Source organism: Heterocephalus glaber, unplaced genomic scaffold (genome assembly GCF_053883595.1).
Source record: "Heterocephalus glaber isolate CG9 unplaced genomic scaffold, H.glaber_assembly_v1.0 deba00001543, whole genome shotgun sequence".
Taxonomy (NCBI): domain Eukaryota; kingdom Metazoa; phylum Chordata; class Mammalia; order Rodentia; family Bathyergidae; genus Heterocephalus; species Heterocephalus glaber.
In genome coordinates this window covers 4,134,876-4,159,678 of record NW_028258336.1, presented here as the reverse complement: position 1 = coordinate 4,159,678, position 24,803 = coordinate 4,134,876, and the positions used below count along the sequence as shown (strand labels likewise).

The 24,803-nt window shown below is 35.2% G+C and overlaps 1 protein-coding gene across 1 annotated transcript in view; it reads right to left on the bottom strand.

Annotated features, from left to right (window-relative positions):
- Window positions 1-1,073: 1,073 nt before the first annotated feature.
- The window catches only part of Cenpk (centromere protein K), a 54,744-nt gene continuing 31,014 nt past the window's right edge, over window positions 1,074-24,803 (bottom strand). The window contains exons 6-10 of the mRNA XM_004862874.3: window positions 10,026-10,108; window positions 9,840-9,938; window positions 9,373-9,499; window positions 5,847-5,900; window positions 1,074-1,918 (exon numbers count right to left, since the gene is read on the bottom strand). Of these exons, the coding sequence (XP_004862931.1) occupies window positions 1,760-1,918; window positions 5,847-5,900; window positions 9,373-9,499; window positions 9,840-9,938; window positions 10,026-10,108 (522 nt within the window). The 3' untranslated portion in view covers window positions 1,074-1,759. The remainder of the gene's footprint in view (window positions 1,919-5,846; window positions 5,901-9,372; window positions 9,500-9,839; window positions 9,939-10,025; window positions 10,109-24,803) is intronic.

The window sequence follows — 24,803 nt, the reverse complement described above, 5'->3', positions numbered from 1 at the left end:
TCCCTCAAAGCCTCATGTGGTCCTAGGTGGGGCTTGTTCAGGGGTGGCTGAATCTAGAGTGTGATGCTGGGATTAAGGGTATGTGATTACTAAATCAGTACACTGATTGGTTTGGCACGGCCCTAATCCCGGTAGTTTGAACAAGATAAAATGGCCAGAAAGATGCTGTTAATGTTCCTTGTTGGGCCCAGGGTTTAGCTTAGTGGTTCCGCCGCCTGCCTCACAAGCTCAAAGTCCTGATCCCTGGTACAAAAAAAAAGTCCTTTGTTGCTTTTGCTACCAGGTGAGCACCAAGAACTACTTCTCTTCTATGATGTCCCTCTGCCATGTGACACTATGCCTTGGAGCAAGTTGATTATGGACTGAAACCTCTAGAAACTGTGAGCTTATAAACCCTTCCCCCTTTAACTTTGGGTGTTGGGCATTTTGTCTCAGCAACAGGAGAAAAGTAACTGATAGGCCCCCTGAGCAAGACCTCCACCCAACTGAGAGAAAAAAACCCAACAGACGCATTGCCTGCAAGAATGGTGATGACAGGAAGCCAGCTACTGCCTCGCTCATTCACACCTGCAAGTATACCGAGCCTCCGAAAAACCGAAAGGCACCCGCTGTACCTGCCATTGCCCTGCTACCTTCAACCCATCCTGTTCACCAGCTTCAAGCCTATCACCCAAGAGACCCCAAAATTTTCCACCCTCCAAGCTAACTACTTAAACTCCAAGCTCCCCTACTTAAACTCTCCTATATAAACTGCAAACACCCTCCTTCCTATGCCAATGGCCTTTTCGCCCTTGGCCCATCTGCACCCAGATGGCAATAAACTCATTGCATGTTGCTTAGATTTTGCCTGCCTCAGTGGTTTCACTTGTGCTCCTTTCAGTAATTAACACAGATGATATGTAGTAGAAAGCATTTTCAAGTATGAAAGCATGAACAAATTTCTCATAGAAAACTAATGGTACTAAATAGGCTTAGAATACTCTCATTTAGCTTGTATATAATCCTGAATGAGTCCTATCCACTTGTAAAAAAGTCTTCTCTATTTATAAAAAATATGCAACATCATCAAAAGCTAGAAATTCTTAGAATTTTATTTACAATTTACAAAATGTCACAAACAGTATTTTGCTGGTAATAATTAGAGTCAAGAATGGATTAATATAAAATGTCACTTGACATATAATACATATTAAAATATAGCTTTAATCCCAGCTTCATCAATTAGTTTTATAATTCCAATTTTTAAACAAATATAGAAACAAAGTAATACACATGAGATTTTGCTAAATATTTTTAATTTAAGCCACTTTCTACATTGGATATTACTTCAACTTTAAAACCATTTACAAATTAAATAATCTTTCCATTATAATTCCAAAATATAAAGGTATTATGCATCAAATGGAACACGAGGCATAAAAGATATTTTTATAAATTTTTTAAAAATTATATTAAATGTATTGTAAGTTAACAAAAGAATTTTTAAGACTATTGGATGAGACAAAGTACATCAAATGTTTTATAAATCTAGAATATTTTTACTTACACTATTGCCCATACAGTTTAAAACACCAAAGAATTGAATGAATCAGAAAAGACCACTTTAAAAATGAATAGATGGCAGTATGTGTCATCTAAGGATAAAAGAAAGATGGACTATTGCTTTGATTTGCAAATAATAATCCTTATTCAAATAGTCCTAAATTTCCATTATCTTTGGATGACAAGATTCTTTATTGTCTGAAAAGAAACCATCTTTTTACTGATGGAAGGCTTCTAATCTTATTCGGGTTGGATCTTCTGGATGTCTCAAGGCAATTCCATTACGCAGCAGCAGCTCAATATAAGGTGGCCAAAAAGAATCACTAATTTTGACATATGGATCATGTGGAACATCAAATAATCTATTTATAAGAATCTAGGAAAGAATATCATTGAAAATACATTTTATGTGGAGGAAAGTCTACCTGCAGCTTTAATAAAACAACCATGAATGGAACTAGCAAGAATGTTGACTTCTTTACTCATTAAACAACTATTCGTAATTTTTATATACTGTATTAAATTAAATTCTATAATTTTTAAAAGACTACAGATATTAGAAAATGGAAAGTTTTAAAATGAATTTCTGTATCTTAACATTTGAAAATTTTTTCCCCAAACTAGCTAAGAAGCATTTACAAGTCTTCCTTCTCTTGTGATTAATAATTTCTTCAAAATAAAGACAAGAATCTTACAAAGTAAAATTCATAGCTAGACTTGATGGTGCAAGCCTGTAATCCCACTATTCTGGAAGGCTAAGGGAGGAATATATCAAGTCTTACAACTCAGATGTACTCTATCTCAAAATTTGAAAAAAGGGGCTGAAGGTGTAGCTCAGTGTAAAGGCCCTGGGTTCAATATCCAGTATTGCCTCCTACAAAGGTGAAATTCACAGTGGTAGAACTGTTGTGAACATGTGGGAGGCCCTGGGTTCAATCCCCAGCATCAATCAATCAACAAAATACTGTACACACAAAGTTCAAAAGGAAGTTAGCAAGGGTATCATAATACTGGTGGGAGCCATGCATGGTGGCACACAAAGCAACTCAGGAGGCTGGGTGCATAGGTAATGGGGAAAAAATAAGAACTAAGATACATCATATTCAGGTACAAACACCCAATGATAAATGGAAATGTACTGTATACCTAAAATGTACCAATTAATATATAAATTTTTAAAAAGAAAAAAGTAAAATCAAAAAATTCAATACCAACCCAGACAACACAGCAAGACTCTGCCTCAAAACAAAATTCTTTTAAAAAGGCTGAAGAATACATTAAAGTGTTCTTTATTTTTTCTGTAAAATACTGATGTGTGTAATAAAAATAAAAGATTAATTAGGGGAAAAAAAAGGGTGAGGGCATAGCTCAATGGTAGAGCACTTGCATTATGTGCAATTCAATCCTCAGTGCCACCAAAAAAAAAAGAGAAAAGAAAACTTGGGGATTCAGAAGGGGCTCATCAGTTCCACCCAAAAAAGACTCCTATTCTTGATAAAATATCAGAATAATCTTTTTTTGGGGGGGGGGGTACCAGGCATCGAACTCAGGACCTTGTGCTTGTGAGGCAGGCAGCGCAACCACTGAGCTAAATCCCCAGCCCAGAATAATCAATTTTATTGCCATCATTTCCTTCAACTTCATTTCTTTATCAAGGATGTTGAGAGATTATAGCCAAAAATTGAGACATTTTGATGATTTGTATTTATAGGTTACTATTTCCCAAAATGCATTCCATGAAACCGGTCTTGCTAATTTATGTTCTTAGTCTGATAAACTGGGTTTTGTCGTCATATGAAAGGCAGACACAGATTGCTAATGAGATCACTTGTCTTTTGCAAATCCACTGGCATTGGCAAAATTTTTTCAAGAAGCAAGTATTTACAGTTCTTTGAATACTAATATATTTATAAAACAGTGAAAATGCTACATGTAGATATATTTTGACTCATCATCCACTTCCCAATACTTTCACAAATTATAATACCAGTACTCAGTAGGATTAAGGGATTTCACAAGTAAACAAAATTAGCAAAATTAGACACTACTTCTCAATTGCCATGCCAAAGCTTTAACTGAAAGATGCTATTATTTTACGGAATATGGAAAAATTTATACAATTTTTCTTAATTAATTTATACAAATATCAAGTGGTACAAAAGTGCATAAAATTAACCTGTCAAGCTCTAATTTCAATTATATTTCATAGTATCAGTATTTCAATTCTTGAAAAAAAAAATTAAAGCTAGCCTTAATTATACCTATTCAAGCCCCTACATTGGAAAGGGAGAAAAGCTTATGGCCTCATTTTCTAGGTATTATGGCAAAGAATTAAATATATTCCTATTTTAAAGCACTTGCTTATTTTAATATAATTTAAAAACCTTCTGAGCTGGGCGGTATAACTTAAGTAAGTTATAGAGCACTTACCTAGAATTTGTGAGGTCCTGGGTTCAATCCCTAGCACTACACTATGAATTGTTAAATGCTAAAATTTATATTTAAAATGAGTATTTTTCACTGAATTGAAGATTAAATATTGATTACTTTTACCACTGATAATATAAGCCTGTGAGACACATTTAGTTTTTTAAGTTTTATATTGTCTCCCATCATACATCTGAATATTTCACACATATATTCCAGTTAATACTTTTTGATAACTGTCACGTGAAGTGATAATTTTTATTGAAAAAGTTAAGACATCCATGAAAACAATAGTCATAGTTTCATTATAAATTGGAGTAGCTAGAACTATGTTAAATATTCTAATCACAAATCTAATAAATATTTGCATTTAGCCTTTCAAAGTAATAATATTCAGAATTAAGAAAGATATCCTGAGGCACCAATTTAGTTGGACAGAAACATAGACTTTTACACCCAATTCATTAAATTACAATGAAACATTTAGTCCTTATTTACACTTTCAGTTTCTCACACCAGAGAAACTATTCAGTATTTACACGTGTGTCCTATTTATTTCACTTAAGAGTATCGCCTCAGTGTGCATCCACTTAGCTATAAATGTCTCTAATTTCTCATTTTTTATGGCTGAGTTGTACTAAATGTATAATAGGTAATGTGAAATAGGAAGAAAAGGGGCAAAGGGGAAGGAAGTGGGAGGGCTAGGGGAAAGGATAGAAGGGAATGGGATTAATATGAGAAAATGGAAAAATAGGAACAAAATCTTTGTAAATAGGGAGGAATGGACGGGTTGAAGGGAGGGCTGGGCAAGGGTGAAAAATAAGAACCAAGAGAGACTATGTAAAGGTGCAAATTTCCAATGATGAATGTCATTATATTGTATACCTAAAATGTACCAATGATTAGAATGAAGAATCGATAATGCAAAATAGGAAGAAAAGGTCCAAAGAGGTAGGGGTAGTGGGAGGGCCAGGGGAAAGGAAAGAAGGGAAAGGAAAAAATGATGAGAAATGGAAAAAATGGAAATAAAGTCTTTGTAAATAGGGAAGGGTGGGCTAGGAATGGGGAAAAAATAAGAACCAAGATGCATTATGTAAAGGTACAGTTCCCAATGAGAAATGTAATTGTGTTGTATACCTACAATGTACCAATAAAAGAATTTAATACAAAAAAAAAATTACAATGAAACACATTTTCTGAAAACACTCTTCTAAACTTAATAACATTAGGGAAAAGGCACACTAATTGATAAATGCCCTGCTCTTCACAGACTATTTTCCTCTGTGTCCAATTTGGCATATATTCTCATATCAAGATTTTCTAAAGTATATGTTTAATAATTTAGTGGAAGGTCAAAAACATTTTTTTAAAAGGTCAAAGTTATTTATAAAACAAATAAAATGTCAAACAGAAAAGTTCAGAATTGTTCAGTCATTACATTTTGATAAAGGAGAATAACGTTAAGGAAAACTGCACAAATTTCTACAACATTGTGGAAAGGTTCTTTATACTCATTTGCATATGTTATAGTAGAGAGCTAGCTAAAATACTAACAATATAACACAGGATTTTATTATGTAAATAAGTAACAAACATTTTTTAAGTCTGTAATTGTAATAAACCTTGAGAACATGATTAAGGGTTGGACTTCAATTTTATGCTTTTAAAAAATGACAATATTGTTCCCAATACTACACAGAAGACAAAAAGTAATTTTGTAGTAAAAACAAATTTTTATAACTATATTAAAGATTGATATGAAACAAGAATTAGAGTACTATTTTTTCTTTGATAAGCCTGACTATAATTGTTCACAAGTGATTAAGAGACAGCTTAAAATTAAAAAAGAAAAAACAAAAACTACATAAAGCCCTTACCTCTAACACTTCATGCAGTGTTATCAGCTGTTTAGTTGCTTCTTGAATGTTTTTCTTTGAGAGAAATGTGAAGAACAATTAACATTTCAATTTTGCCTATGGCAGAGTATTGAAATGTATTGCAAGATTTTTAAAATTATTTCTTAGTTGCAATGGTACAAGGTGACTAAAATGAAACACATTATTAGGTGATTTTTAAAAACTTCTGAAAGTAAATAACCTAATTGTACATAAGTCAGGCTCATAAAAATGCAGTTCAGATGACTTCTAAGACAAAGAAAACTTTTATAACTATTATAAAATTCATACTATCCATAAACATATAATGAGTAAATAATATAAATATATATATGGCATACAAAATAAACTCTAATGTTTGGGGTCCCCAGTAAAAATTCCCCAAGTACATGACATTCCAGACTATATAATTTCAGAAGAAACATACTTCCCTGGGAGCTTGTTCATCTTTCCACAGCTCTCGACAGTTCCTAATATTAACTACACTCACTCTTTTTTTTTCATAGGATTACAGAAAAAAAAAATCTCATTCAAATTTTATGCAAGTGTTTTGCAAATATTTGAGACAACTAACATAAAGCCCAAGTTGTCTCTTCTCCATGTTAATTGCCAGTAGTTTCTTCAATTATTTTCACATGGCAGAGATTCCCATAATTGGGGATGTTCTCTAAATGTATTATAGTTTGTTTGATCCAGTCTCCCATAATGATTTAGGTGCAATGCAACCATCACAGAAAATAAATTCTTTCTTAATTATAGATGCTGGAATACTTTTTATTAAGATTAAAATCGTGACTGTATGTGGAAATAGGGCCTTAGCAAGGTAACTAAGGTTAAATGAGGTCTCAAGGGTGGGATCCTAATCCAAAATGACTAATTTCTCTCTAAGAGGAAGAGACATTAAAGAATTGCCCCCTTCTCCTCTTTCAACACAGAGAAAAGACCAATCAAAAAACACAGTGAGAAAATGTCATCTACAGGTCATGAAGAAAGGCACTGCCAAGAATTACTTTTGACAGTACTTTGATACTGGGCTTGTAGCATCCAGACTAAAAAAATTAAAACTTAATTTCTCACTTAAGCCAGAGTGTGGTATTTGTTATAGCAGCCTATTAACATATATAGTATTATGGCTGGCCAGAAAAAGAAACAGAGAGAGAGAGAACACTATCATTTTATAACCTGCACCACTAATTCTTACATGCCATTTCCAAAAACATGAGGTTATCAAATATTACTCAGTGGCTTCTGGTAATCATTGATTCCTTTTCAGGATGCCTCAAACTTCTGATGCTATTAGTGAAGAAGTATAATACATTTAAAAAATAAAGTTGAAAAAAAATGGAGACACTGATGTCAGAAAATAAATCAGTGAATTGCTCCAAGTTAAGATCATTAAGAGCCAACGAATTGTGGAGTTTACAAAGTGATCACAAGAATTGTTGTCAATAATTTCCTCAATAAATAAAAATATGAATAGTAATGAGATATAGTTCATAACAAATATAATGCTTACAGATAATTTGAAAGAGAAATTTTTTTTTTTTTTTGGTACTGGGGATTGAACTTGGGACCTTGCGCTTGCAAGGCAGGCACTGGAACCACTGAGCTAAATCCCCAGCTGAAAGAGAAAATTTTTGAAAAACTGTTCAGAAAAAATACTTTTTCTCTTTTTCCTAGTATTCTCACATTCACTCAATAAACAGGAACTCATCCATGGGGCATAGCCTCAGCAGTAGAGCACATGCTTAGCATAACCAAGTCCCTGAGTTCAATACCCAGTGCCAGGAAAAAAAAAAAAAAAAGAAAAGAAAAAGAACTCAGAAGGTACTATAAAAGATATGCAAATAGTAGAAATACAATGACATTAGACAGAACGGGTTTCTAGGCAGAGTGTATAGGCACAAAAAAGTGAGAGGCCATTAACTACATACTTGCTGGAGCTACAGTGATATGGTTGAACAGATTCATGTCAAAGATGAATAAATGGATAATAAGACTGAACAGATAAAGTCCAAAGTACGAGTGCATTTTTCTAAGAAGTTTATAGACTTCATCCTAAAGAGAACCCAAAATTTTATTCTAAAAAATTGACTAAACTATATTTTAGCTCATTCTAGTGCCAATTTCAGTTATTTTTTTTTTTGGTACTGGAGATCGAACTCAGGACCTTGCACTTGTGAGGCAGGCGGCGGAACGACTGAGCTAAATCCCCAGCCATTAATTTCAATATTTTTATTTATTTATATTATATGTAGTATTAAAAAAAAAAAGAAGGTGGTTGTTCATGATCTTTTATCACCAAATAGTTGGCTTGCATTTTTGGAAGATTCATCATACCATAACTACTATTCAAACAGTCAATAACCTAGATCATTGGTAGTAAATCTATGGCACACCTGCTGGAGTGGGCTGAATTTTTTGTTTGTTTGTTTGTTTGTTTTTGGTACCAGGGATCGAACTTGGGTCCTTGCGTTTGCAAGACAGGTGGCAGAACCACTGAGCTAAATCCCTGGCCCCTGCAGTGGGCTGTTTGTATCACTGAAAGCTCTAAAAGTTTGCCATCACTGAACTAGATTAACAGATTCAACACTCTTCTGAATTAAAAAGACACATACTGTGACAGGTGAGCTTAAATGTCAAGTTGATTGGCTTGGGAGCTGCCTAAGGAATCACACTTCTAGGTGTGTCTGAGTGGATCATGAAAGCATGACGTTGGGGAGTCTATATCCAGCCAGTTCCATGTGCCTTTCTCTAGCACTGTTCCCCTGCTCTTCTTTGCTGCCATGAGTCAGGCAGTTTTGCTCCCACATGCCCATGCATCATGACGTTTCTGCCTTGAAGCCAGCCAACTATGGGGTGAAATTACCTGCAACTTTGAGCCAAATTAAATCTCTGCTTCTTTAAGTTGTGGATGTTAGGTATGGTGGGTGTTTCACCAACATCAACCAGAAAGCTAACTAATCCACATACATTCATTATGGAAAATGGTAAAAAACCAAACAACACAACAATAACAAAAATTCACACACAGGACATAAAGTACTATTCTATTTTTTGGTACAAATAAGATTCAATTTATAAAATTTGGTCATCTACATTTTACCTATCTCACAATATATTTCATTAATTCCTGTGATGGTGTTCAATACACTACTTTAAAGCTGTGATTTTTACAATCATATGAACATAATATTAAAAATATTTAACAAACTCTATTTTATTGACCAATCGGGTAGCTTTTGATTTTTCAGTAAATATAATGTGACACTGGCACATTTCTGCACATGTATCTGCATGTGTATGTTTAAACTACTGTATATAAGAAAATCTGTCATTGGACCTTCGTAAAAAAATCTCCAATACAATTATATATGTGAATACCTGTTCTACAACTTATCTTTTTGGCCCAGGGATTTAGCTCAGTGATTTTTCCACCTGCTGCGCAAGCACAAGGACCCGAGTTCGAACCCCAGTAGCAAAAAAAACAAAATAAAATAAAACGTACCTTTTTTTTCTTGAGAGTTCCATTAGGCAGAGGAAAATGGTCTTCTAGAAATTCACCCAAGGTAATCAAAAGTTTCTCTTTAAATTCTTTTATATAAAGAATTTTAGTTTTGAGTTCATTAAAGATTCTAATAGATAAAAAAAAATTGAGAGAAATATTTAACAGAGGAAATGCATACACACACATACCTGGTTAATCATAAGGCTGATCAAAAACTTTGTTAAAACTTCATTTGCTCCAACCAAATAACTAGCTTGTGAAAGTAATATTCTCCATAAATCATGCCGAGAAACTAATGGTAAAACCAAGTCAAGACATTCATAAAAAGTCATTGTAACAAATGGTTGGTAAAACTCAGGGCAAGACTAATGATTCCTAGTATAATTTGCCTTCTTTTTATCTGTATTTCATGTAACATTAAAAAAAAAAAACTTTTCCCTATTCTAATAATAAAGAACATAAATTACCTGGATTCAGAAAATGTTACGACTTGCTTTTTCAATTCACTGTATATTACATTAAGAGATTTCATTATTTCTTGCTGTTCATCCAACCACTGCTGCTCCCTTTAGAAAAACAGAATAAAGTAAACCTTTCAATGCCAATTCAATGTCAATGATTATGATATAGATATAATTATGATATAAATGTACCTTTCCAATTCTTCTTTTAAATTTTCATTCTTTGACTGAATAGTAGATAGTACCATTTCAAGATCATGACTCAATTTTTGGAACTAGAAAAAACAATTCAAATTAATTGCTGATTTTTTAATAATATAGTTTTGTCTCTGAATGATGATGAAACTTACTCATTATTCCAGGACACTGAAACTCAAAAGCCAATAGTAAAAATGCCTAGCAGAAAGTATTTGAGGAGGTAAATATGCAGCAGATGCCAAGTTTTTAGTAACATTCCACTGTTAAATACAGAAATATAATACTAAGGGGCTGGGGATTTAGCTCAGTGATGCCGACGCCTGCCTTGAAAGCACAAGGTCCTGAGTTCAATCCCCAATACCAAAAAACAAACAAACAAATAAACAAACAAATAAATAAATAAAATAATGAGTGTTGAGCAATGTATTTTAATTTCAAACTGAAACGTAAATTAATGGTGTGTTTTCAGAAATTGGATAACATCAAAGAACAGAGCTGCCACCAGCGTAGAAGAGGAGAACCTTCTGGGCAGCCGTACCACTGCCCCCAGCTCTGAGGAGCAGAGCTGCCCCCAGCGCAGAGGAGGTGAACCTTCCAGGCAACCATACCACTGCCCCCAGCACCAAGGAGCAGAGCTGCCCCCAGCACAGAGGAGAACATTCCAGGCTGCTGTACCACGGTCCACAGCATCAAGGAGGTAAGCCCCACAGACACCAGCAGCACAATCCCTCCCTCTATTGAACTGAGAAGACATGTAAACAAGTCTCAAAACCAACTTCCAGATCACCTAAAGCAACACCAAAGGGAAACGAGATGGAACAATCTGATATGCAACCACCTGAACTTCCTGACCTGGCAACAAAAGAGGACCTAGAAAAAATGAAATCAGAAATAATTTCTCAGATAACAGCAGAGATTGTGCCCACAGTGCAAGACATAATTAATAAATCTAGAGAGGACACAGATAAAAAAAATAGAGGAGCTGAGGAACATGATGGAATCCCAACATAGGAAACAAATGGAATCCATAAAACAGATGCAAACAGATTTCCAGGAGATTAGAAACTCCACTGAAAGTCTACACAGCAGAATGAGCCAAAGTGAGGAGAGAATTTCACATATAAAAGATAAGATTGTAATTTTTGACAAGGAAAAGAAAAATTTCTTTAAAATAGTAAGGGACCACGAGAAATCAAGCCAGCAGCGGCTAGATAATGCAAAGAAGAATAACATAAAACTGATCAAAATCAATGAAGAAACAGAAAAGAGTGCAAACAACATAAAAAAACTGTTCACAGAAGTGATGGCAGAAAATTTCCCAAGCAGGGGAAAAGAACTTGACATACAGATAAGTGAGGCATGTAGGACTCCAACTAGCCATGATCAAAAAAAATCTACACATAGGCATATCATTGTTAAGATTCCAGAAAGCCAACAGAAGAACAAAATTCTACAAGCAGTGAGAGAAAAGAAACAAAACACATACAAAGGAAAGCCCATCAGAATCACAGCAGACTTCTCAACACAAACCATCAAGGCAAGAAGAGCTTGGAGTGACATATTCCAAGCCCTAAAAGAAAACAGCCTCCAACCCAGATTGATGTACCCTGCAAAACTATCTTTCAAAATGGATGGAGAAATGAGAAACTTTCATGACAAAGAGCACCATAGGAACATCATGAATACCAAAGAAGCACACCCCAAAATTTTAGACAATATCCTAGGAAAAGACAACGAGGATCACAACCCCAGGAAGCCCAGCAGAATGAATCCACTGGGTATGACAAGAAATTAAATGCAAAGGGGGAGAATCCAACAAAAAGAAAAAGTTATGACAATGATAAGTCAATACGTATCAGTTATAACCATGAATGTTGATGGTCTCAATTCAACAATCAAAAGAAATAGACTGGCAGAATGGGTCAAGAAGCAAAATCCAACAATATGATGCATACAAGAAACACACTTAATTCAAAAAGAAACTCACAGACTGAAAGTTAAAGGGTGGAAAACAATACTCCATGCGACAGGAACCCGAAAAAAAGCAGTAGCTATCCTCTTTGAAGATTAAGTGGATTTCAAACCAACACTGATTAAGAGAGACAAAGAAGGACACTACATCCTTGTAAAGGGAACAATCCAAGAGGAGGAGATGATAAAAATAAACACATAAGCACCAACCACTAGTGCACCCAACTATATAAAACAAATACTAACGGCCATGAAAAATCAAATAAGCACTAATACAATAGTAGTAGGGGACCTCAATATCCCACTGTCACAAATAGATGGATCAACTAGACAAAAAATAAGCAACGAAATACCTAGACCTCAATCAAACTCTTGAACAAACGAACTTAACAGATGTTTAGAGTGTTCCACCTCACAAAATCAGAATACACATTCTTTTCAGCTGCACATGGGGCGTTCTCCAAAATAGACCACATACTCCCTCACAGAACATATTTAAGTAAGTGCAAAGGAACTGACGTCATCCCTTGTATATTATGAGACCATAGTGCGATGAAATTGGAGATCAATACAAAAAGAAACCACCTGAATTTCATAAACACATGGAAATTGAACAACACACTTCTGAATAACCAATGGGTCACAAAGGAAATTAAAGAAGATATCAGACAATTCCTTCAATTAGATGACAATACAACATATCGGAATCTATAGGATACAATGAAAGCAGTCTTACAAGGGAAATTCATAGCAGTGAGTACACATATTAGGAAAACAGAGAGAGACCAATTAAACAATCTGATGCTGAACCTCAAGCTTCTAGAAAAAGAAGAGCAGTACAAATCCAAAGCTCATACGAGGGAGGAAATTATAAAGATCACAGCAGAAATCAATGCAATGGAGACTAAGAGAACAATACAAAAAAATCAAGCCAAGAGTTGGTTCTTCAAAAGAATAAAGAAAACAAACCTTTAGCCAACCTTATCAGAAAAAGGAAAGGCCCAAATCCATGCAATTAGGAATGAAAAGGGTGAAATTACAACAGAAATCCAGAAGATCATCAATACCTACTTCCAGAACCTATACGCCAATAATATGGAAAACACAGAAGAAATGGACAGATTCCTAGATACATATGAATTACCAAAGTTGAATGAAGAAGACCTAAAAATTCTAAACAACCCAATATCAACCAAAGAAATTGAAAACATAATTAAAAACTTGCCAAGAAAAGCCCGTGTCCTGATGGCTTCACCACTGAATTCTAGAAGACATTTAGAAAGGAACTACTGGCACTACTCTTTAAACTCTTCAATGAAATTGAAAGGGAAGCAATACTCCCAAATTCATTCCTACAAGCAAGCATCACCTTGATCCCCGAAGCAGAGAAAGACCCAACTGAAAAAGAGACCTATAGGCCAATCTCACTAATGAACACAGATGCAAAAATCCTTAATAAGATACTGGCAAATAGAATGCAGAAGATCATCAAGAAGATCATACACCCTGACCAAGTGGGATTCATTCCAGGGATGCAGGGATGGTTCAACATACGAAAATCAATCAATGTAATACACTATATCAATAGAGCTAAGGACAAAAACCATATAATCATCTCAATAGATGCAGAAAAAGCCATGTGACAAAATCCAACATGCATTTATGATAAAAACTCTACAAAAAATTGGAATAGATGGTCTCTATCTCAATCTGATAAAAGCTATCTATGAAAAACCTGCAGCCAGTATCATACTAAATGGTCAAAAAATGAAATCCTACACACTAAAATCAGGAACAAGGCAAGGATATCCACTATCACCACTCCTATTCAATATAGTTTTGGAAACATTAGCCTCGGCAATTAGACAACAGAAAGAAATAAAAGGAATACAGATTGGAAACGAAGAAGTCAAACTGTCATTACTTGCAGATGACATGATACTCTATATAGAAGACCCCAAAAGCTCCACCAAATGTCTTCTAGACTGAATAACCAAATTCAGTAGAGTAGCTGGATACAAGGTCAACACACAAAAATCAATAGCATCCAAAAACCTGAAATACCTAGGCATCAACTTAAGAAATCAAAGACATCTTTTCTGAAAACTATAGCACTCTGAAAAGAGAGATTGAAGATGATATCAGAAAATGGAAAGAGATCCCTTGCTCCTAGGTAGGAAGAATAAACATAGTGAAAATGGCCATACTTCCAAAACTGCTATATAGATTCAATGCAATCTCAATTGAAATCCCACCAGCATACTTCACAGACCTTGAGAAAACAATACAAAAATTCATTTGGAACAGGAAGAGACCTAGAGTAGCGAAAGCAATTCTAGGCAACAGAGACATGGCAGGGGGTATCAGAACGTCCAACTTGAAACTATACTACAATGATAAAAACAGCATGATACTGGCAGAGAAACAGACCTGAGGACCAGTGGAACAGATTAGAAGATGCAGAAACAACGCCAGACACACTCAGCCACCTCATCTTTGACAAAGGAGCCAAACACCCTTACTGGAGGAAAGATAGCCTCTTTAATAAATGGTGCTGGAAAAATTGGGTTTCAACTTGCCAAAGATTAATACTAGACCTATATCTCTCACTATGCACTCAACCAAAATCAAAATGGATTAAAGATCTAAATATTAAAACAGAAACACTAAACCAGCTGGAAGAGAGGTTAGGTGGAACTCTTGAAGACATTGGTGTAGGAAAAGATTTTATGAACAAAACCTCAGTTGACCGCGAACTAGCACGAACAATTAACAAGTGGGAACTCTTCTTATTAAAAAACTTCTGCACTTTAAGAGAAACCATCAACAGTGTGAAGAGACAACCCATAATGTGGGAAAAAATTTTCACCTGCTGTTCCTCAGACAAAGGTCTACTATCTCGAATGTATAAAGAACTTATAAAAATCAGACCTCCCAAATTTAAAGACCCAATCCGAAACTGGGCATCTGATGAACAGACATTTCTCAAGTAGAAATAGCAAATAAACATATGAAAAAATGTTCAACATCACTGGTCATTCTAGAGATGTAGATGAAAACAACGCTGAAATTCCACCTCACCCCAGAAAGAATGGCTGCTATCATGAAATCAACCAATAACAAATGCTGTCAGGGCTAGGGGGAAAAAGATACACTGCTCCACTGCTGATGGGAGTGTTCCGTCGTGCAACCACTCTAGAAATCAGTATGGAGATACCTCAAAGAACTAGGACTGAAAGTCCCATTTGACCCAGCTATTCCCCTGCTGGGTATCTTCCCCAAAGAATTAAAAGAATTGGGGCCGGGGATTTAGCTCAGCGGTTTCACTGCCTGCTGCGCAAGCGCAAGGACCCGAGTTCGATCTCCAGTACCAAAAAAAAAAAAAAAAAACGAATTATACCACAGTGATACATGTGTACTCATCTTCACAGCAGCACAATTTGTAATAGCTAAAACTTGGAAGCAGCCCACTTGCCCATCAACTCATGACTGGATAAAGAAAATGTGAGTTTTAAAATATAAAATGGAGTACTACTCAGCCATAAAAAATGAGAAGTTATACATTTTTATAGCTAAAATGGATGCATACTGAGGTGATACTCTTAAGTGAAATAAATAGGACACACGTGTAAATACTGAATAGTTTCTCCAGTGTGAGAAACTCAAAGTGTAATAAGGACTGAAAGGTATAATAGATAATGTGAAACAGGAAGAAAAGGGGCAAAGGGGAAGAAGTAGTAGGAGTTGGAGAAAGGAACGAAGGTAATGGAATTAATATGAGAAAATGAAAAAATGGAAACAAAGTCTTTGTAAATAGGAAGGGATGGAGGGGTTGAAGGGAGGGCAGGGGAATGGGGAAAAAATAAGAACCAAGAGAGTTTATGTAAAGGAGCTAATTTCCAATGACGAATGTCATTATACTGTATACCTAAAATGTATCAATAAAATTAATAACAAAAATAAATTGGATAGATCTCATCACTTCTCTAGGCAGGGCATACAAACATAGACATAAATAAATATCATTCATTTTGTATGTAGTCAATCAATCATTCGGTCAATATTTTTTGGTCAGTTTTGGTTACCAGGCATTGTTGAAGGAGGCAAGGATGCAAAGGTAAAGAAAACTGAAGCAAGTTCAGAAAACCACACAATAGAAATCTTCCGCCAATGCTAAATGCCATTAATAAAAAAAAATCAAACTAAGAGTAAAAGCAAGAGGATCAAGAAATAGTTATTATAAATAATCTGGTGCAGACATGAGCTCTATAATCAGCTAGTATTTCAGTAGCAGACAAAGAAGACAAAAGATAAATTAAATTACAATCTAAGAAAAGAATATCCCAGATAGAAAAATGTAAGTACAAAGGCCCTGAGGCAGGCAATGTGCTTGAGACATGTGTGGAACAAGAAGGAAGATTGCGGTTAACCTGAATTAAAATAAACTCTGGAATTTATCTAGTATCTTTTTATTTGTAGAACTTATTAACTAATGTGCCCCTGTCTTGATCTCAAGAATTTCCACTACCTTTTTCTAAATTGAAATCAATGGGAAGTTTTGTAAGCCCCAAAATAACTCAGGAAACAAGTTATTTTGGCTTAGCAACCCCCCTAGGAAATGGGGGTCATTAAACCAAAGTGACAATTAACTTAGCTTTTAAAATATACAATTAAATTTTTTTAAAAAGAGGAAAAGCAAAAAAAAAAGGAAAAGCAGAGAAGTAGGAGAAATAAAAAGATAAACTACAAAAATAGGTTTCAACGAAACCATACTAATATTAAATATGGTCTAAAAATGGCTAATAATGAAATCAGAGATAACAGAAAAGTAGAAAACTGTAATTTAGATGGATATAAAAAAAATTTCTAAATAATCTATAAGTCAAAGACAACCAACAGGAAAATAAAATTATTATAACTTCAATCATAAGTTATTATGGTTAAAAAGAAAAACATCAAAATTTCTGTAGCATAGAATTAGTATTTATATCACTAAAAGCCTGTATTAAAAAGCAAAGAAAGCTCTCAAATTAATGTTTTCACTTTCTACCATAAACTCAAAAAGACCAAATAAAACCTGTAGTATGATGAAGAAATAAAACAAAGAAATGGGGGTGAGGGGAATCAATGAAACCAAAGTTGAGAAAGTCAATGAAATTTGCCAAATTATAGGGGAAGTGTTAGAAGACAGCAATTACCAACATCAAGGAGAAGTGACACCAGTGCCAATAAAAATGATAATGGGGGAATGTTATGAACAATTTTATGCCAATGTATCTGACATATTAGATCAGATGGACAAATTCTTTTTTTTTTTTTGGTGCCGGGGATTGAACTCGGGTCCTTACTCTTGCGCAGCAGGCAGCAAAACCACTGAGCTAAATCCCTGGCCTTGGACAAATTCTTTGAAGGGCATTAACTACCGAAGCTTATTCAGAGACAAATACAAAACCATACTAACAATAAAGAAATTGGATTTACAGTTAAAATTTTTCCCAAATGAACAATTTTACTTATCATGGTGTTTTTATTAAGTTTATGAGGAAACTCCAGGCCCAGATAGCTTTACCTATGAGTTCAAACAAATGCTTAAAAAAAAAGATATCGACTATGTACCAGTTTTTTTGAAGAGGACAGAATACTTTGCAATTCATTCTATGAGGTTGGTATTAACCTTACATCAAAACCTAATGAAGGGCTGGTGATTTAGCTCAGTGGTTCCAGTGCCTCCCTCACAAGAGCAAGGGCCTGAGTTTGATCCCCTGTACCAAAAAAAACCCTAATGAACATATCACAAGAACAACAAAAAAAACCCATATATGCAAAAATCTTTAGAAAATTTCAGCAAATTAAATCAAGAAATAAATGAAAAGGATTAATGTATTACAGCAAAGTGGAGCATATCATAATAATGCATAGTTAAGCAGTTGAAATCAATTTTAAAAGTCAGTCATTGTAATTCACAAGAACAGACTAAGAAAAAACAATCACCTCAATAAATTCCGAAGAAAAAGTGACAAAATTCAATATTAGTCCATGACTTTAAAATATACCTCATAAACTATAATAATAGGAATCTATTCAATCTAATTAAAGGCATCTATGAAAATGTTACTACAAACATAATGATGAAAGAGCAAATCCTTTCTGATAAGATCACAAAGAAGGCAAACATGCTCATTTTTACCAACTATACTCAATATTATTCTGATATAGGTCTAGGTCAGTGAAATATGCTAAGAAAGATATAAAAACCACCCAGAATGGAAAAGGTAAGTAAAACTGTCTTTGATCTCAGATGACATGACTTTATAGAGAATACTGTAGAACTATTTAAAATGCTACTAGAACAAGGGTTCCACAAACTCACTGGATACAAGACCAAAATACAAGCTGTGATTGAAAAATACACTGTTAAATATTTTTAAAATTTATTATAATAAAACACACATTGCCATTAATCCCCCCTAAACATATTTTCCCTTGCTTCAAACACATTTACATTATAGTTCGTGCCATGTTCTATGTTCTGAAGCAGTTCTGGAAGTACTCTTTTGTGTCTTTACAAGATGTGCTAAAAAGCACAGTGAATGACATTGCCCAGTCAAATCCAACAGAAAGGCAGGCTTGTAAAATCATGTCAGGGTGTCCTCATCCACCTTATTTAATGAATCTGAATAAGTCACAGTGTGACTTCTGGCTCTCCCCAAAAATCAAAATGACTATGAAAGGTAAAAGTTTTAAATTGATTCAGGACATCAAAGCAGTTATGATCATGCAACTAAAGACATTCATAAAAGAACACTTCCAGAACTGCTTCAGAAAGTGGCAAAAACTATGTGATATGTGAGTACAAAATGAGGAGGAATATTTTGAGGTGGATTATTGGCAACGTCTCTTTTATTATAATAAATTTCACAGAAATTTAAACATATTTTTCAATTATACCTCATAGGAATATTAATTATATTTATATTTACTACCAATAAAAATTGAAAAATAGTAAGTTAGTTACTATTGTTGATCTCTTATAACAAATAATATATAGATTAAACTTTAACATCAGGTATGTACTCTATGTATAGAAAAAATACATAGTTCAGTATTATCTATGATTTCAGGTATCCACTGTTGGTTTTGGAACAAAGCCACATGTGGATAAGGGAGGAGGTGCACTAAAGTCCATTTTCAAGAGAGGAACAAAAGAAATTCAAAGGAGAAAAGACAGTTTTTTCAACAATTAGTGGTGGGAGAATTTACATCTATGTGGAAAAAAAATGACCCTTTATCAATAATTTACAAACATTTTCTCAAATGGGTTATATACCTAATTTGAAACCTAAAACTTTAAAACTTCTAAAAGAAAACATATAAGATAATCTTTGTGACTCTAAGGTTGACAAGTACTTCTTAGATTTGAGCACAAATCTTAAAAGAAAACTTAATAAATGGAGTTAAGACAGTGTTAAGAAAAAGAAAGGTTTAACTCAGCAGGCCTAGGTTTTCAAAACCTTGTACATTATCAAGAGACTATTCTTGGTCAGATTCTGGAAGATGAAGTGAGTTCTTAGATTATCTTGCTTGATAAGAGTATTTGTGTATAACCAAGGCCTTGAGTCACATAGAACAAGTCTGAATAGATGGTTTATGCTGTGATTTCTGGTGAATATTTTTGCTGGGGCGGGGGGGACTAGAGTCACACAGGTACTGCATGCATATGTGACTGATGCCCATTAAAAATCCTGGGCAGCCCTTTGTTCCACAGGGGAGACTGCCTGTGACTTTGTCCCTGTCGCGGGGTCCTCTGCACAGGCCCAGTGCACTGTGGGAAGCCCCAGAGACCCCTCACTGGAAATGGAGTCAGTGACCTTTAAGGATGTGGCTGTGAACTTCACCAGGAAGTGATCCTTCCCAGAAGGATCTCTACAGAGCTGTGATGCAGGAAACCTTCAGGAACCTGGTCTCTGTAGAAGTTAGATTATGGAGAGTGAATGAATATAAAGAGGAAGGTAGTCAGTGTGGAAAAATCTTCAGACCTCGATATCTTCTGTCTCCAGATCAGACTTCAAATAAGAAAACTGAACTACATGCATGTGGAAGCCATGTGTGTAAGGAAGTCCTTATTGGCAATTAATCCCAAAATATACCCCTCAGACTCCACAGAGCACACAAACCATATGAGAATCAGAAACATATAGAGAAGTCATGTAAATACAAGCTACACAAAGAACTAGTCACTCTTCCCTAGAGCTTTTAGAAGCTTGAAAGCACATACACTGGAGAGAAACCACATGAATGTAAGCAATGTGAGAAACCCTTCAGATAGTCCAGTTGGCTAAAAACATATGAAAAAGTTCACACTGGAGAGAAACCCTGTGTATGTAAGCAATGTGGGAAACCCTTTAGTCACTCCCATTCTCTTCATGTACATGAAAAAAAAACTCACACTGATGAGAAACTCGTATCAGTGTAAGCAGTCTGAGAAAGCATTCTCTTGTTACACTTCCCTTTATCTCCACAGAATTCACACAGGAGAAAAATCTTATGAATGTAAAGAATGTAGGAAGGCCTACAGGTTCTCAAGTGTTCTTCCTGTATATAAAAAAATTCACACTGGTGAGAAGCCCTATGTGTACAAAGAATGTGTAAAAACATTTGCATGTTGCACTTCCCTTAAAGTGCATGGAAGAATTCACACTGGAGAGAAACCTTACCAATGTAAAGAATGTGGGAAGGCCTTCAGGTCCTCAAGTGCTCTTCAGGTATATGAAAGAACTCACACTGGTAAGAAAACCCAGTGTGCAGGGAATGTGAAAAAACATTCACATGGAGTGCTTCCCTTCAACTGCATGGAAGAAATCATACTGGAGTAAAACCATATGAATGTAAGGAATGTAAGAACCTTCAGAACCTCCAGTAGCTTTCAGAAACATAAAAGGACTCACAGTACAGGGAAACACTATGAATGTAAACAATGTGGGAAAGCCTTCAGATGTCCCATGTACCTTTAAGTACATGAAAGAATTCATACTGGAGAGTAACCTTATGTATTTCACTACTGTGGGAAAACATTTACTCCAGGTGCTTTATATTCCACAAACAAATTCACACTGGAGACAGTCATTATAAATGCAAGCAATGTGAGAAAGCCTTCTGATGTTTCAGTCATCTTCACAGACATGAAATGGCTCACTAGAGTGAAACCCCATGTATATAAGCACAGAGGCAAAGCCTTCATTATTCCCATACCCTTCAAATACATGAAAGAGTTCACATTGTAGAGAAGCCACATAAAGCTATTCATATGCTCCAATTAGGTTAAGTACACATTGGAGAGACCTTATCTATAAGCAGTGTTGTAGTGTTCAATTTTCCTAGCACTCTTCAAATAAATGAAGGGATTCATACTAGAAACAAACCTTACATGTGTGAGCAATGTGGAAAAACTTTCATTTGTTCCTCTAAGTATTGAAGACAGGAATTCACACTACTGAGAAAGCTTATGTATGTAATAAGGAAAAACCTTCAGATGTTCCAGTTTCCTTCAAAAAAAATATTCGAGTGGCAAAACCTTATGTACGTAAAGAAAAGCCTTAATTCATTCTACTTCTCTTTGAATACATGCAACTTATGTCCAGTACAAGAAAAGAAACACTAAATATGAATGGCACTAAAACACTACACATAAAATACTAAAAATGAATGGCAAAGCCTTCATTATCATATCACGTGTCTAAAATGCATGAGAATGCATAGTGCAAGGATTGGGATCCTATTGTAGGTTATGGGAAACCCATTCATCTTGGTTTTATTCACAGGTATAATGAACAGAGTATGTAGAAAAACCCCTTAAATACAATACTTGTATAAAAGACTTCAGTTGAGCCACATGAAAGAATTAACACTGGATAAAATCCTCTAAATGTCAAAAGTATAAGTTGACAGTTACAACAAATACTTTCAAAGACCAGGGAAATTTCATCATTCCATAAAATTGTACAAATGTAAGTAATACAGTATGAAAACACTGATGCAAAGTAATTTGGATGAAATGCACCACAAGATACCCCATATGAAGGAAATGTAAAAGACATACATTGTCCTTGTCAGGGGCTCATTTTTACTAAGTATTGTTTAAGCAATAGTACATGAGGTTTGTGTGGATTTTTTTTTAGCAGTGTATTGAGGATTGAAGCCAGGGTGTTTCTACCACTCAGCTACATCTGCAATCATATATAGCATTTAATATACCTTTATATTAATATACATTGATTAAAAAAATAATCCTGGGCAACAAGACTTGGCTGAGCTTCGTAGTTGACTACACATTACACAAGTTGTCACATCCAATTGTAGAGAGAATTAGCAGATCCATGTAACTGCACTGGGAAATTTCTTGGAAACTTACTCAAATGCCTTTGTCCTTTAATCATTTTAATCTGCATCCTCTCACTTTAATAAACTGTAACTAAGAGTTTAAGAGTTCTTCTGAGTTCTGTGGGGTTAACCTGCAAATTGAGAAAAACCCTAACCCAACTGGTATCACAAGTGAAACTTTGCTTTTAATCCCGCTGCTACCTGAAACATATTGAAAATATTGAGAAAAGAAGCATGAGGTGGGTAGGATGAAGGACAATGATGCCTAAGGGTTACCAATAATATCAGACAACAATTGTACTTCGATTAGTTGTTAAGGATAGAAGACGACAATGAAATTTAGCAATGATAAAACCAACTCCCACATAGTTAGATCACAGAATACATAAAGAGATGCTAAATATATAATCCTTTCATTTTTTTCGACACAATAGTTAAAATGAAAGTAGTATGGGTCAGAGGCTGGCACTGTACCAAATTTGGATTTTAGCCAAAAGAACACAAAAGACTCAAAATAGTAAAAGCAACCCTGAGCAAAAAAAGTAAGCCTGGAGGCAATACAATACCCAATTTCAAATTATACTACAAAGCCATAGTAACAAAATAGCATGATACTGGTACAAATATAGGCACGTAGAAAAATGGAAAAGAACAAAAGACACAAAAACGCATGCAACTACAACCATCTGATGTTTGACAAAGGAGTCAAAAACATACATTGGAGAGGGCTGGGGATTTAGCTCAGTGGCACCACACCTGAGTTCGATCCCTGGTACCAAAAAAACCCAAAAACATACATTGGAGAAAAGACAGGCTCTTTAACAAATGGTGCTGGGAAAATTGGATATCCATATGTACAAAGCTGAAACTAGATCTCTATCCCTCACCCTGTACAAAAATCAATTCAAAATGGATCAAAGACTTAGGTATAGGACCTAGAACTTTGAAACTGCTATAGGAGACATTGAAGGTGAGCTGCTCCCAGTGCACAACAGGAGGTTTCCGGGCCACTGTACCATCTGTGCCAGAACACAGGGGGTGAGCTGTGCAGGCATCAGCAGCAGCCCTCCCCCACCCCCATCGAAATGAGAAGACACGTAAACAAGTCTCAAAACCACATTTCCAGATCACCTACAGCAACCCCAAAGGGAAACGAGATAGAACACTCTGATACTCAACCACTTGGACTCCCTGAACTGGCAACAAAAGAGAACCTGGAAAAAATGAAATCAGAAATAATTTCTCAGATAACACCAGAGATTGTGCTAGTAGTGCAAGACATGATTAATAAATCTAGAGAGGAGCTCAGGAACACGATGGAATCCCAACATAGGAAACAAATGGAATCCATAAAACAGATGCAAACAGATTTCCAGGAGATCAAAAACTTCATTGAAAGTCTATGCAGCAGAATGAGCCAATGTGAAGACAGAATTTCACATATAGAAGACTGCAATTAGTTAACAGGAAAAGAAAAATTGTTTTAAAATTGTAAGGGACCACGGGAAATCAATCTAGCAGCTGCTAGACAATGCAAAGAAGAATAACAAAAGACTGATTGGAGTCAATGAAGAAACAGGAAAGAGTGCAGATGACATAAAAAAAACTGTTCACAGAAGTCATGGCAGAAAAGTTCCCAAACAGGGGAAAAGAACTTGACATACAGATAAGTGAGGCATATAGGACTCCAAAAAGCGTTGATCAAAAAAAATCTACACATAGGCATATCATTGTTAAGATTCCAGAAACTCAACAGAAGAACAAAGTTCTACAAGCAGTTTGAGAAAAGAAACAAATCACATACAAAGCCCATCAGAATCACAGCAGACTTCTCAATGCAAACCCTCAAGGCAAGAAGAGCTTGGAGTAATGTATTTCAAGCCCTAAAAGAAAACAGCCTCCAACCCAGATTGATGTACCCTACAAAATTATCTTTCAAAATTGATGGGGAAATAAGATACTTTCATGACAAAGAGCACCTTAGGAACTTCATGAATACAAAACCAGCACAGCCAAAAAATTTTAGACAATATCCTAGGAAAAGTCAACAAGGATCACAACCCCAGGAAGCCAAGCAGAATGAATCTGTCAGGCACGACAAGAACTTAAATACAAAGGGGGAGAATCCAACAAACAGAAAATGTCATGACAATGATAAGTCAATATGTATGAGTTATAACCATCAATGTTAATGGTCTCAATTCACCAATCAAAAGAAATAGACTGGCACAATGGGTCAAGAAGATCCAACAACATGCTGCCTACAAGAAACACATTTAATTCAAAAAGAAACTCATAGTCTGAAAGTTAGAGGGTGGAAAACAATACTCCATGTGACAGGAACCGCCCCCGCCCCCCCCCCCCGCCGAAAAAAAAGCAGGAGTAGCTATCCTCTTTGCAGATCAAGTGGATTTAAAATGAAAA